Here is a 14,923-nt window from a genome sequence, read left to right as displayed (position 1 = left end):
ACGTATGGTTTTGTTATATTGTGCAGTATCTTACGAGTTTGAAACGCAGGTAATTGCATGCACATTGGAAAAGTATCCAGCTGAGTTTATTTGTTTTTACTTTTACCTATATTGCACAACATATATAAAAGTTATAAAACGTATAAAAGGTAATGTAAGTCCTGCATTTCCCATACAGACATGGCAGTTGTGTTTTAATAGGTTGTATATCTGATGACAGAAAGAGTATGGATCTATGGAATTGGAACTGCCTTTTAACCAAGTTTCTTGCAGCGCAGATGTCCGCATGTCTGCGCAGATCTGCAGAATCCCACCGATCCCATTGGTGGAGCCGCGCTGCTCTGCGGGAATCTGCGCTGATGTCACGCATTGTCCCACTGTAACCCGACTCCAGCGGACGAGATGCTGAGATTTGGGGAAACAGGACAAGATGGCGGGCCGGGGCGAAGCGGGGCGCGACTAGCGGCGTTTGGAGCATCAGCGGCGGCGACGCTCACGGGCCGGGAGGCGCGGTGTCTGCGGGGCCGCTGTGCTCAGGCAGCGCGGTGTTGAACCCGTCGAGGCGGGCTGGGAGCTGCGTTTGTCCGCATCTGTAAGACGGTTCAGCGCTGCTTTGGGCTCCGCGGATCGGCACAGTAGACGCTCTCCTCCGGAACTGCCAGCACAGGGACGGGGATTTCGGCAACAGTTTCCCCAGCCCTTGCGTTTGCTGCTCGGGGACATTTTAAGTGTTGTGCGCGTACGGTTATTAACCAAGTAAACACGCAATAAAGAGTCAATACATGCGCTGTCTGGCGCGTCGGAAGCCGCGATGAGCTCCGGCGGCGTGAGGGCGCAGAGGCGGGCAGCGCCGGGCCGGTTTGCGGTCGGCCCCTCCGGCTCCTCCCCGGGCGCTCGGCTGGACCCCAACGAAGGCATCGAGATGGAGCGGATCCGGCACCACGACCCGGGCCTCGGGGGCTCCATGGGGGGCACGCCCTCGCCGGCCTCCTCCTGTTCGCGGCAGGCGTGGAGCCGCGACAACCCGGGCTTCGAGCCGGAGGAGGAGATGCTGGAGTCGGACTGGCCGCCTGCGAGCCCCGGCCGGCGCTCCGTGTCCACGGTGTCCAGCGGCAGCAGCAGCAGCAGCAGCGGCCTGGGGAGCTACAGCGGCGGCAGCGGCGCTCGGATGCAGAGGGGGGTGTACCCGACCCCGACCGTGCAGGTCCTGCAGCAGCGGGACCAGGAGCGACCCGAGCACCGGGGCTGCGGGAAGCGGGTGCTGGAGAAAGTCCGAGGTGCGTGGTGTCGGAGCGGGGGAGCGGCTCGGCGGCTCGGCGGCTGTGGAAGTCAGGGGTTGAGACAGTAGCTGGCCACCAGGCTTCCTCTTCAGTAACGGGACAAGCTGGGCGTGCATGCTGACGGGAGGCCCTAGTCTGAGGGACAGTATTTATTGTTGTGAGCTGTTATTCAGAAGAAAAGCAGTATCTTAGTTTCAAATAACAGGACGTATTAGTGCTGTATAGTTAAGATTCTTGAAATGCAAGTCGTTAAATATACATTGAAGTGGATGTCCTTTATGATGTCTGTGCTGTAACCACTAGTGTAGTGATTGTGCAACTTGATGCCAACAAAAACAGAAAAACGTAGACTCATAAACCAAATCTTGTTGCAATTGTTCTTTTAAAATATTTCTCTTTTTTTCCTAAATTCCATAGCATACAATACATCATTGTAATTGTTGATGTAATACAAAAGCATCATTTGGACGATGTATGACTTCTTAAAAGGTCTGTGGCACACCTGTTCGTGCCAGAAGGAAAACCAATGTGCCATGGCAAACATTGCGCTTGGGAGTTGCCATCATAAACTGTAGGGTGGTCTTCTTTATGCAAGATGTTATGGCAGGCAGGACTCTTATATCTGCCCAGCTGTGCAGTGGAAACTGACCCTCTGGGGTTCTCCAGATGAGCTGTTGGGCCTCCTCTTCTGCGTCATCTTTCTCATGTGGGCTACCGTGCTTTTTCTTTTGACACTGTTTTCTGTTGTTTGAAATGGATGGTGATGGTCATTTGCCCCGCAGTGCTCTGGGGAACGCGGCTAATGGAGGACCGTGATACCAGCCGAGAGAGATACCTGAAGAACGTCCTGCGGGAACTGGTGACCTACATCGCTTTTCTCGTCATCTTGTGCATCTGTAAGTGCACCAATCTGACATCTTACTGACGTATTTACTTATGTACGTATGTATTGCAGCAAAGGGACAAGGTACTTGTTTCCCCATCTGCACAGACTGTTGTCACCTGTTAAGGCAAACACCTGACCATACAATCCACGACTCAAACCAACATGAGAGAGGACTTGTTGAAGTAGCAAAGCGATGTTTTAGCGTAACATGTCCTAGCTCAATGTGACAAGCAAGTGTCACCCTGTCTGAAACGGCTCTGTAACTCCGTACTGGGGAACGCTTCAGGAAACATACACTACAGGTCACAAGCTTTAGAACACCCCCATTTTTCCAGTTTTTATTGAAATTTAAGCACATTTTTTAAGTACAGTTTCCTACACCATCAAAAGGCACTGAGAAACTGGACATGCAAAGAGTGAGTGGCACCCTGAACCAAAACGGCTCCCACAGCATTGTGCAGCGCCATGCAATACCCTCTGGTGTACCCCTAGTTGGTCAGGGGTTCATCCTACAGCAAGATAATGACCCGAAACAAGGGATGAACTGGACAGAAGGGTGAAAGAAAAAGCAACACATTTGTGGGAACTTCTGCAATAGTGTTGGGAAGAACTTTCCGAACAATATTTGATTTCCATTGTAGAAAGACTACATTGAGACATTACACTGTGTACATTTCAATGAAAAACTGAAAAATGTTGGTGTTCTAAAACTTTTGACAGGTAGTGTAGGAGATTTCACATCAAGTGCAATTTTACTGTGCCTCCCACCCCCTTACCTGCTCAGTAACGCTGTCAGATTTGGGGAAAAATTAAGGTTTAGCAAATTGATTCTGCAGAGGAGCTGGCAGACTTTATAAAATAAAAGATTTAGCAGACTGGTAGATTACCACATTTTATGACTTTACTTTAAAGCAGCTTGACTGTTACCATTCTGAGCCCGATGACGTATTCAGAAAGACTAGTCATTAATGCCAAAAAGAGGGTTTTGGAGTGGACTGGAAAAGTATTTCCTGACTGACTGGATCAGCAGCTTTAAGAGCCAGCAGTACATTACTGAGTCTCCGCAGAGCACTTTCACTGTATGCCTGGAAAGACTTGAATAAATACCAAATTAATCTCTCTCTTTCTCATATAATTTTCCGAACAAATAGTCTCCTTGCCATTTCTCCCATGAAGCAAAACCTTTATTTTGAAGTTGAGAGCTGTCCTTACTGGAGAAAAAAATCCTTTCTATATACCTAAATAATAGAGAAACTACTTGTTTCTGATGCATTTGTATATGCCCTGTTGTTAATCACATTGAGGGTATGGTGTGTGCTATGAGCTGTACTCAACAAAGTGTGTATCTTTCTCCACTCAGTGTTACCATTCTCTTTGCTTTGGAAGTTTGTCTAAAATATTAACAAATTAGTTAGCTGCCTCAGTGAGTTTGGTCTTAGCTACAGTGAGCTCCAGCTGGCTGTTGCCAAGTCATTAAACAAAGTGAAAAGTAGGATTTGTTTTAAAATTCAGAATCTGAAGCCTAGGCAGTTTTGTTTCAGATCGTAAGCCAAACTGGAAAAACCCACAGTTTTTCTATAATAATGATTTCTGTGATAGAGAATAATTAACTGAAACTGGATTTGTGCCCTGGTTTATCAGTTCTACTTTTTCATCTTGTCTCACACACCTAGATTAGCTCTAGTCTGGGATTACCCTCCCTAAAATAACATGGGGTTGTTTAAAACTAGTGCTGATCTGGGTCTGTGGAAACAGCCCTCTCTGTGTATGATTTGTAAGTGTAGGTGTTACATTGCACTGCATTGTTACAGATGCAGTTAGCACATTGTTATCCTGAAAGTGGTTTTAAATAAAGTGTTGGTTACACTCAGTTTGGAGGGAGAATTCCCCTTCATTTAATCTCAATTCAGACTAGTCCTTAACTCTTTAAATTAATTTCCCAATTTCTATCCCAGAATTGAATTGGAATTGATCCTTACCCTGGTAGTAGTGCAGGGTGTTGCCCTGTCTGCCATGCTCTCATGTCATGTTTCTCAAAATGTTTTGCAGTGACGTACGGTATGGTGAGCTCCAATATGTACTATTACACCAAGGTGATGTCGCAGCTGTTCCTGGACACACCGGTCTCTCGTGCAGAGCAGACGACTTTCAGAGGCTTGGCCAGCATGGATGACTTCTGGAAGGTATGAACTGTACCTGCACTTCTGTTTCTGTTGCGTACAATGCCTTGTGTTTTTTTCCTAGTTGACCCCTTCTGGGTTTCTTGGTTCGTACACTAGTTTAGGGAAAAAACTCTAGATGTAATCACATAAATATTTTTTTAAATGCACTGGTATTTTGCATCCCAGTGACGCAAGTTGGTGTGTTTAGCCGAGCCTGAGAATTTCCGTTTTTTATTTTTTGCAATATAATCTTTCAGAAAATAGAAAACTAAAATATTAGGGGGCTTTATTGCAACCGTTTTGCATCAGAAGATAAACTATCAGCGTGTTACAGTAACCGCAACAAACACATACTGCACCTTCTCATCAGTGACCAACTATCAAACGGTGTTCCCCGGCCTCACTGTGTGCCTTTCCCTTTCCAGTTCACAGAAGGACCGCTTCTCAACGGGCTGTACTGGGACGTCTGGTACAACAACAAATCTCTGCCCGACAACCAGAGCTTGATATACCACGAGAACCTGCTGCTCGGGGTGCCTCGCCTGCGGCAGCTGAAAGTGCGGAACGGGTCCTGCACCGTCCACGAAGACCTCCGGGACGACATCAGCGAGTGTTACAGCATGTACTCTGCCGGCAACGAGGACAGCGCCCCCTTCGGCCTCAAGAACGGGACTGCGTACGTAGAAAAACAAATCCACTACAGCTTTCACACTGAGCTGATCTGGGAGTTACTTGTATTAATCGTTCACCACCAAATTAGGTTTAATCTGGTTACTGAACATTAATTAACGGGTAAATAAATATCTTATTGAATTCCTGTGAATTCCTTCCGTGTAGATGGATGTACACAACAGAAAAGGACCTGAATGGAAGCAGTTACTGGGGGCTGATCGCCACCTACAGTGGGGGAGGGTACCACCTGGACCTCTCCCGAACTCGCGAGGAGTCGGCCGCACAGATCCACTCTCTGAAGGACAACCTGTGGCTGGACCGAGGGACTAGGGCGGTGTTCATCGACTTCTCCGTGTACAACGCCAACATCAACCTCTTCTGCATCGTCAGGTACTCGGAAACACCACGTCCGGAGGCTGGGCAGTTAAAAACAGTGCGACTCGTACCGTATCGTACTGTGCTGGTGTGGACTTTCGCTGGCTGGAGAAAATAGTTTTTGATTAAACAGTATCATGATGATGATGATGTGTGTGGAACAAAAGAAAAGGAACGTACCCTGTTGTTGTTGCTGTTTTTTGTTTTTCTGACGCGTGGTTTGTTTGGCTGATTGGCTGCAGGTTGGTGGTGGAATTCCCAGCCACCGGAGGAACCGTGACGTCGTGGCACTTTGAGACGGTGAAACTGATCCGGTACGTCTCCAACCTGGACTACTTCATCGCCGCCTGCGAGATCGCCTTCTGCCTCTTCATCCTCTACTATGTGGTGGAGGAGGCCCTGGAGATCCGCATCCACAGACTGTGCTACTTCCGGAGCCTGTGGAACTGCCTGGACGTCCTGATCATTGCGGTGAGCGGACCGTGCGGGCGGCGCCGGGCTTGTGTCGGAATTGTTTTTAAATTGCCGCCCTCACAGGTTTGAAGCCTTTTCCCTGATCACCTGATGTGGGTTCTGTTTGTTCCCCCACAGCTGTCTGTCGCTGCCATTCTCCTTAATATCTACCAAACGGCAACGGTGAACAACCTGCTGAAGTATCTCTTGGAAAACCAGAATATATTCCCGAACTTTCAACCCCTCGCCTACATGCAAGTTCAGTTCAACAACATGGTGGCAGTGATTGTGTTTTTCTCCTGGGTTAAGGTACTCCTTTTTCTTTTTCTATAGTGAAGCACAGTTCTGATTAAATTAAATTGCAGGGGGGTTCTTTGGGTGATAATGAAGCAAAATTGAATTATCATCTACACATAATAAATAATTAATTTCTCTAATGTTTAATTAGGGTTTTTATTAAAAGGTGAATTCCTGTTTCTTCAGATGCTGGAAAACGCTGCATTTGTACCCTTTGTAACCTTTATGAACATGCTGTCTTCCCCCCTCCCTCCCACAGCTGTTTAAATTCATCAACTTCAACAAGACCATGAGTCAGTTATCATCCACCATGTCTCGCTGCGCCAAGGACATCACTGGGTTCGCCATCATGTTCTTCATCATATTCCTGGCCTACGCCCAGCTCGCCTACCTGGTGTTTGGGACCCAGGTGAACGATTTCAGCACGTTCCAGGCCTGCATGTGAGTGTCTCCCTCAGGTCGGGTCCGTGCCGGTAGAACAGTAATCAGAGTATTGTAATGCCTCGGTTAAATTAATCCTCTGGGAGGGAAGCTCCTTTATTACAGAGTCAGATGCTGACTGGGTCTCTCTCAGCTGGTCCAATCAGCGGTGCCCTTTGCCAGTCTCCTCTCTCCCTTTCTAATTGCTCAAGATCCTCATACCATTGTGCTTTGGTAGCGCAAATGTGTTATAAGAACATAAGAAAGTTACAAACGAGAGGAGGCCATTCACCCCATCGTGCTTGTTTGGTGTCCATTAATAACTAAGTGATCAAGGATCCTATCCAGTCTGTTTTTGAATGTTCCCAAATTGCCTCTTCAGCCACATCGCTGGGGAATTTGTTCAGATTGTGACGCCTCTCTGTGTGAAGAAGTGTCTCCTGTTTTCTGTCTTGAATGCCTTGAAGCCCAATTTCCATTTGTGTCCCCGGGTGCGTGTGTCCCTGCTGATCTGGAAAAGCTCCTCTGGTTTGATGTGGTCGATGCCTTTCATGATTTTGAAGACTTGGATCAAGTCCCCACGTAGTCTCCTCTGTTCCAGGGTGAAAAGGTTCAGGTCCCTCAGTCTCTCAGTAGGACATTCCCTTCAGACCTGGAATAAGTCTGGTTGCTCTCCTCTGAACTGCCTCTAGAGCAGCGATATCTTTCTTGAAGTGTGGAGCCCAGAACTGTCCACAGTATCCAGATGAGCTCTAAGTATATTTTTCTACTGTCCCCCTCCCAAGTCCTGGATTGCACCCCTATGCCTCCTATGAGATTTTTGTATTCTGGTATGAAGCTTTTGATAACGAAGTGACATCATGGCATTAATCTACTTTGTTTAGCAAGGTATTTGTGTACAGTTTTTTCAGATCTCATATTTGCTGACTCCATAAGCACACCACACAACTGGGGGTATGTGACTGTTACTCAGCTTGGCGTACTGCTTGTAACGCCTGTCCTCTTCACAATTCCTCTGTCGCCAGACTGTTTTTGCACGACTAGCACAATGGTGGCAGCCGGGGGAGACACGCAGATCTCACTCATAACCAGACAGGTTGTAATTCTAGTACTCGTGGGCCATTATCCAGCTTGCGTTGTATGTACCGTTCAAATAGCATCTGATAAAGACCTAGGATTATCTGGTGATTTGACTTCTTATCCAAGTAATAAGTTCAATTATATGGTTTATTTCTCCTTGTCTGTCTTATGGGACAAAAAAATATATATATCTGTCTTTTTCTTTCCTGATCCAGTTTTACACAGTTCCGCATTATTCTGGGTGATTTTGATTTTGCTGAAATTGAAGAAGCCAACAGGATCTTGGGGCCTGTTTACTTCACAACCTTCGTGTTCTTCATCTTCTTCATTCTGCTGGTAAGCTGCACTGTCCAGTGTATGCAGTATGTGCCATCTGTAAATATACACAGATAAACACTATATAAGGGAAAAAGTTAAGCATCTCATTTTCTTCAGTCGTGGAAATCCACCTTTTTGGGTTATTATCCTAAAAAAATTATACCATCTGAAATATGTATTTTATCAGCTGTTTTAATTTTTTTTTATATATATATATATATATATATATATATATATATATATATATATATATATATTTTTTTTTTTTTTTCATTATTTTTTTAGTGTAGTTTGACACCCAAGGAAATCTATATCACTTGTATTTCTGCCTGTTCTGAAAATTGTGTAGTTTCTAGAAACTGAGGTTTCCTTTCTATCATGTTTACTTAATTTGATCGATCTCGGTTGTAATGCAGCCTAGGAGTTCGTAATAACTTCAGCCTTGTAAACCATAATTGATGAGCCTCTTCTCACACTCGCACAGAACATGTTCTTGGCGATCATAAATGACACCTACGCGGAGGTTAAAGCCGACATGGCGCAACAGAAGTCTGAAATGGAACTCACTGACCTCATAAAGAAGGTACGGGCGCAACAGAGGGTTTTAAAAAGTAAAATGCAATTTGCTTTCATTTCATTTGTTGTATGAACCTGCTGAAACAGCACTGTGATGTTGTGTAAAGATGTTATTTCTTCTGTATATTCCACGGCGAATTGAACCATCAGCAGAATTTAACAAGTCATTCTGAAAACTTGCACATTGTTTTTAGGTTACAATTTAATCTTGATTTGATACAACTATGTCTAGGTGGCAGAGGAATGCTTTTATTGCAGTAAAAGCAGTAATGGTGAATCCTTTCAATAGGGATACAACAAGGCCATGGTGAAACTGCGGCTGAAAAAGACTGCTGTGGATGATATCTCCGAGAGCCTGCGCCAGGCCGGGGGAAAGCTGAACTTTGAGGAGCTGCGGCAGGATCTCAAAGGGTGACTACTGTGACTGGGACTGTGAGTCCCCAACTGTCACAACCCGTCCCCCTAGTTTTCAGAATCGAATAGCACAGGAATGCATGAGTCCCTGCGGTAAAGTGAACCTTTCTGCCGTAAATCCGGATCCCCCATTTACAAATCTCTCTAAATCTTTTTCCCCTCAGCCCCCATAGTGAAGTATGTTGATATTTTTCTGAGGTGTGATGCAAGATTGATTTAGCGAAGGGTTTTTGAAAGCACAGGGCAGGTTCATCCAGTGTTCAGACCGACTAACGACTTGACAATGTGCTTTTCCAGGAAGGGGCACACCGACGCGGAGATCGAAGCCATCTTCGCCAAGTACGATCAGGATGGCGATCAGGAGCTGACGGAGCATGAGCACCAGCAGATGAGAGACGACCTGGAGAAAGAGAGAGTGAGTGGCCTGCGCCGGGCATGACTGCCAGATAATTTCACCACCGATTTTATAGAGCAATCATTCATCCTCAGTGGAGTTTTCTAGTGGATCAGAAACATCCGCTAACAGTGGAGGGAAGTCACGGCCTGCCTGCTTTCTGTTTCCTGTTTTCCTGCTTCCTTCCAGGGAGTGTGCAGTTAGTGTGCAGTGTGCGGCGGGGTGAGAGTGTGTGGGAGTGTGCACTGAGAGTGTACAGTGTGTTGTGGTGTGGGAGTGAGGGAGTGTGCAGTGAGTGTGCATTGTGGTGTGGGAGTGTGCACTGAGAGTGTACAGTGTATTGTGGTGTAGGAGTGTGCAGTGCGAGTGTGTCGTGTGGGAGTGTGCACTGAGAGTGTACAGTGTGTCATGTTGTAGGAGTGTGCAGTGCGAGTGTACAGTGTGTTGTGGTGTGGGAGTGTGCAGTGCGAGTGTGTCATGTGGGAGTGTGCACTGAGAGTGTACAGTGTGTTGTGGTGTGGGAGTGACCACTCGCTGCCTCTCTCCCCCTGCAGGAGGACCTGGAGCTGGACCGCAGCTCTCTCCCGCGCCCCACCAGCAGCCGCAGCTTCCCCCGCAGCTTGGACGACGACGAGGAAGACGATGACGAGGACAGCGGACACAGCTCCCGCCGCCGGGGCAGCAGCTCGGGGGGCGTGTCCTATGAGGAGTTCCAGGTGTACGTAATCTGCTCCCCCCCCAAACTAACATGCCATTCAGTCAGATGCTGGAGAATGATCTGTGACCTCCTCTTCCTCAGTACAACTCTTGAGATATCTAAAGACATCTGTTGTGTCTAATGTCCAGATGCTTTCCTTCCCTCATCCCCCACAGCTTGGTCCGACGCGTTGACCGCATGGAGCACTCGATCGGGAGCATCGTGTCCAAAATCGACGCTGTGATCGTGAAGCTGGAAGCGATGGAGAGAGCCAAGCTGAAGAGACGGGACGTGCTGGGTCGGCTCCTGGATGGGGTTACGGAGGTGAGCGACGGTCCGATGACGCAGGCGCCGGGTGTCGTGCGGCTCTTCCGGGATGTGCGGAGGGGGAGGGCTTAGCCGCCGGGCGCGCAGCGGTGACGGGCTGTGCTTTCTCCGGCAGGACGAGCGCCTGGGCCGGGACAGCGACGTGCACCGGGAGCAGATGGAGAGGCTGGTGCGCGAGGAGCTGGAGCGCTGGGAGTCCGACGACGGGGCCTCGCAGGCGAGCCACCGCCTGGGCACGCCGCTGGGGGGGGGTGCGGCGCCTCGTCACCGCAGCTCGCGGCCCTCGTCCTCGCAGTCCACCGAGGGAGGGGAGTCCGGGGGGCACTCCGGAGGGTCTGTGTGAGCCTGCCCTCGCACACAGAAACACACACGCACACAGAAACTCACACACACGCACACACACACAGAAACACACACGTACACACAAACACAGAAACACACACGCACACACAAACACAGAGGCACAGAAACACACACACACAGAGGCACAGAAACACACACACACACAAACGCACACATAGAAGCACAGAAACACACACACACACAGAGGCACAGAAACACACACACACACACAAACACACACATAGAAGCACAGAAACACACATGCACACAGAGGCACAGAAACACACACACACACAAACACACACATAGAAGCACAGAAACACACACACACGCACACAGAGGCACAGAAACACACACACACATAGAAGCACAGAAACACACACACGCACACAGAGGCACAGAAACACACACACACACGCACACAGAGGCACAGAAACACACACGCACACAGAGGCACAGAAACACACACACACACGCACACAGAGGCACAGAAACACACACGCACACAGAGGCACAGAAACACACATGCACACAGAGGCACAGAAACACACACACGCACACAGAGGCACAGAAACACACACACACACGCACACAGAGGCACAGAAACACACACGCACACAGCACAGAAACACACGCACACAGAGGCACAGAAACACACAGCCTCGGCAGAATTCAGCTCCTGCACAGTTACGTTTCTGTTCTCGCATCATGACAGGAAAAATAACTTATACATAAATTCATTAATTAGAATCATTTGGAAAGCCCCATTAAGTAAGAACAGTCCTCTTGATTTGCTATAGTAAAGCTCGGATTAATGACAGTAGGTCTTTTTAGGAGATGTGTCCAAAGTCTTCTGTACTGCAGTGTGTCCGTCTTAGAGGCTTGCAAATAAATACCGCATCCATTTTACATTCACTTTAAAAAGACAAAACTCAACCTCATGTTGAAAGTAGAGGCTGGGGAGATCTATTGACAAGGTCAGTTACTTGGACACACTCAAACAGTTCTGGGGGGTGTCCTCTTAATTACAATGACATTTTTTTTCCTTCATAATTATTTTATAAGGCCAGTTAGTTAACGCGTATTAACGAATATATGTGTAGTGTTTGAACTGCGGTCTCGAGCACCGCTCTCAGCGCCCCGCTCTGCACAACGCAACCAAGAGCCCGCTCTCTGATGGGGGGTTTGGATGCTCTACGAGGGGTTACGTCCCGGTACGAGCTCCTACTCGGTGAGCTACATGTGTACATGACGCTGAGCACAGCTGACTGAAGCAGTGGGTTTGTTAATGCTTGATTTCTGTGGTCCTTTAAGGGAACAATATATCATGCAATATTCACAATATCCCTGGAGAATGCATTCCTTTGTAAACATAAAGGTTTCATGCCTTAAGCCTGAAATTAACCAGCATATTCATACATGTGACCTAAAAAGTGTTACACTTGCCTTTCTGTGCCTTAAATACATCTTGCTGTATTGCTGTGTTAAGGAACCAAAGCGCACAGACTCGCTGCACAGCGTTTTCAGCAGGTACCCACTGTAATTGGATTGATCCTGTGTCTCTCACAGAGGTGGTTCAGTTTTTATAAAACAATATTTCAGCCGGTGTAAACCAGAGAGATTTGCAGAGAGAGACTTTGCACGGCAGGAATAATGTCTGGACAGTGCCAAACGCATCATGACATTTCAGTGCCTTTATACTTGAGACCCCCATTATTTTACTTGACATCTAAAGGCTGTGTACGAATGCCTTTGCCTTTGCCTTTGCTAACATTCAAGTTCCTGTTTTTCATTTGAGACTTATTGCAAAGCCCAGCAATCAACTCCATAAGACAGCATGCCTGAGTGTGTTGTGGTATGCAGACGTGTTTAGATACGTGAGTGTACATGTATAACGTATTATATGAGTGCATACCCACATCCACACACAGGGGCATAGACACAGTGCCTATAGAAAGTCTAAACCTCCTTGAACTTTTTCATGTTTTTAAATGAGGATTGTTTTCCACTTATCTACACACCAAACTTCACACTGATAAGGGGGTAAAATATGTATTGTGAAAATGTATATACAAATACAAACTTGAAATAATAATTGGACAAGTCTCCAACCCCCCTGAGTTAATACTTGGTGGGAGCACCTTTGGCAGTAATTGCAGCTGTGACTCTTCTTGGGGATAGGTCTCTACCAACTTTGCAAACCTAAATTTGGCAATTGTATTTAGGTTGGAGCTCTGACTGGGCCACTTGAGCACATTTACCTTTTTGTTCCTTAGCCACTCCAGTGTAGCTTTGGCTGTGTGCTTCGGGTCGTTGTCATTGAACCAGTTTCAGCTTTCTTACAGAGGGCGGCAGGTTTTCCTCAAGAACGCTTCTGTACTTTGCTCCATTCAAGTGCTTCAGTCCCTGCCGATGAGAAACATCCCCATAGCGTGATGCTGCCCAGTAGGGATGTGTTCTTTGGGTGATGCGATGTGTTCGGTTTGTATCCAATAAAAAAAAAAAATATATATATATTTTTTAAATCTATTTTAAATAGGGTGCAATGGTGGGCTTTGGGTAATGACTTAATTCTTGCCACCTTACCATACAGGCCAGATTTGTGGAGAGCTTTGGATATTGTTGTCACCGCACACTTTGCCATAAAAGCTTGCAGCTCTTGCAAGTGTCCATTGGCCTCTTGATCGTCTCCTTCTTGCTCGGTCATCCAGTTTGGATGGACGGCCTGATCTAGGCAGGGTTTGGTGGTGACATACACCTTCCACTTATGAATAATGGTGTTGACCGGCTTCAAGGCATATTCAAAGTCTATGATATTTTTATACCCATCCCCTGATCTTTGCCTTGATCGGGCATACCTTGGTGCTCATGGTTGAGTCTTTGCTTTGAAATGCACTGTCCAACAGAGGGAACCTACAGGAACTGCTGAATCTATTGAGAAATCATGTTCTTCACTTCAGTTTAATACAGGTGGAGGCCACTTGGTGTGTGATTGGAAGGTGATGAGTCACACCTGAGCTCACTGAGGATTGCAATTATAAGAGGGCTGGAGAGTTATCCAACCAAGCGGTTTCAGTTTTTATTTGTAATTCATTTTCTACAACTTTCTACTTTCACTTGGAAGTTATGGGGTAGGATGTGTAGATGCATGAAAAAAAATAAGGCAACAAAAGGTGAAAAGTTTGAAAAGGGGGTTGTAGACTTTCGCGAGGCACTGTACAGAACATAAACCGTGCACATGAGAAAAGAAAGAAGCACAGTTTCAACCCCCCATGACTGAAATGTACTCTACAAGGCAGTCTGATTTTGCGTGGTTTAAAAAGTCTTCTGGTACGGTTAATCCACACCAGTAAAACCCAGTGTTATTTTTTCATTGGCCTTTGGTGCTTTCATATTTTATTGAAGGTAGTAATGATGACTGCTTACAGTTTTAAATAGTTATGGGTTAATGATTGAATACAAATACAACTTACATTGACAAAATAAAGCAGAATCGTTAAATGAATACAGTATTAACCAAAATATGAAAATTGTACTCCAGGAATTCCACCTCAATAGAAGTCGAGTCTCCTCTTCTTCAAATGAGCGGCGCAGATAACTGGCATTTTAAAGCTGAGCTCTGCTTTTCTGTTTCTTTTGCTTGCATAGTAAGTGTAGTGGTCAGTTCTGTTTCCCGACCTGCACCACCCTGTTACTCGTACATTTAAAGTATTCCTTATAGACATATAATCCATATGCCTGTAATATTATAACTGATAACAAACTTCATCTTGAAGTGCATCTGATTTCATGGGTTATCCATGTGCGTTTGAGTCGGCATTTATATTCTGTATCTTTCAGTATGATTGTATTATAGTCTTTTGTAAAGATGTTTTTTTTTTTTCGTTTTAATGATCATAAATATTAAATGCTTTTCAAAAGTATGTTACATTTATGCCTACATGTTGAAAATGAACACATTTTATATGAAGTTAAAAAAATGAAGGATTTTGACTATTTCTCTTATGTCCCTGCTCTTCACAGAGGTATAGCTTAATTTGCACATACCTAATAAAGAATGTTCAACATTAAAGTTACCGGTGTGTTTTATTCTCATTTCATCCTGGACAATTATGCGCCGTCCTGAAATGTGCCGAGACAATGAGCAGACTTACCGAAACATTGATGGGAAAATGGGTTGAAGTTCAATAAATCTGATCGGGACCGAATGCCTCAGTCTCTTCAAGAGAA

General features: G+C 46.1%; 1 protein-coding gene across 1 annotated transcript; it reads left to right on the top strand.

The window, feature by feature from the left end:
• The first annotated feature begins 408 nt into the window (after positions 1-408).
• On the top strand, positions 409-14,765 carry pkd2 (polycystic kidney disease 2). The gene is made up of 15 exons (XM_066718099.1): positions 409-1,277; positions 2,063-2,176; positions 4,216-4,349; positions 4,754-5,004; positions 5,166-5,390; positions 5,618-5,846; positions 5,967-6,137; positions 6,385-6,566; positions 7,841-7,961; positions 8,428-8,526; positions 8,809-8,930; positions 9,231-9,348; positions 9,882-10,045; positions 10,201-10,348; positions 10,467-14,765. The coding sequence occupies exons 1-15, from the start codon at positions 812-814 to the stop codon at positions 10,692-10,694; spliced, it is 2,772 nt and encodes a 923-aa protein (XP_066574196.1). The 5' UTR covers positions 409-811; the 3' UTR covers positions 10,695-14,765.
• Positions 14,766-14,923: the final 158 nt, after the last annotated feature.

The sequence above is a fragment of the Amia ocellicauda genome, chromosome 12 (genome assembly GCF_036373705.1).
Source record: "Amia ocellicauda isolate fAmiCal2 chromosome 12, fAmiCal2.hap1, whole genome shotgun sequence".
Lineage (NCBI taxonomy): Eukaryota > Metazoa > Chordata > Actinopteri > Amiiformes > Amiidae > Amia > Amia ocellicauda.
The sequence above is the reverse complement of the archived record's forward strand: the minus strand, read 5'-3'. Positions and strand labels throughout refer to the sequence as shown.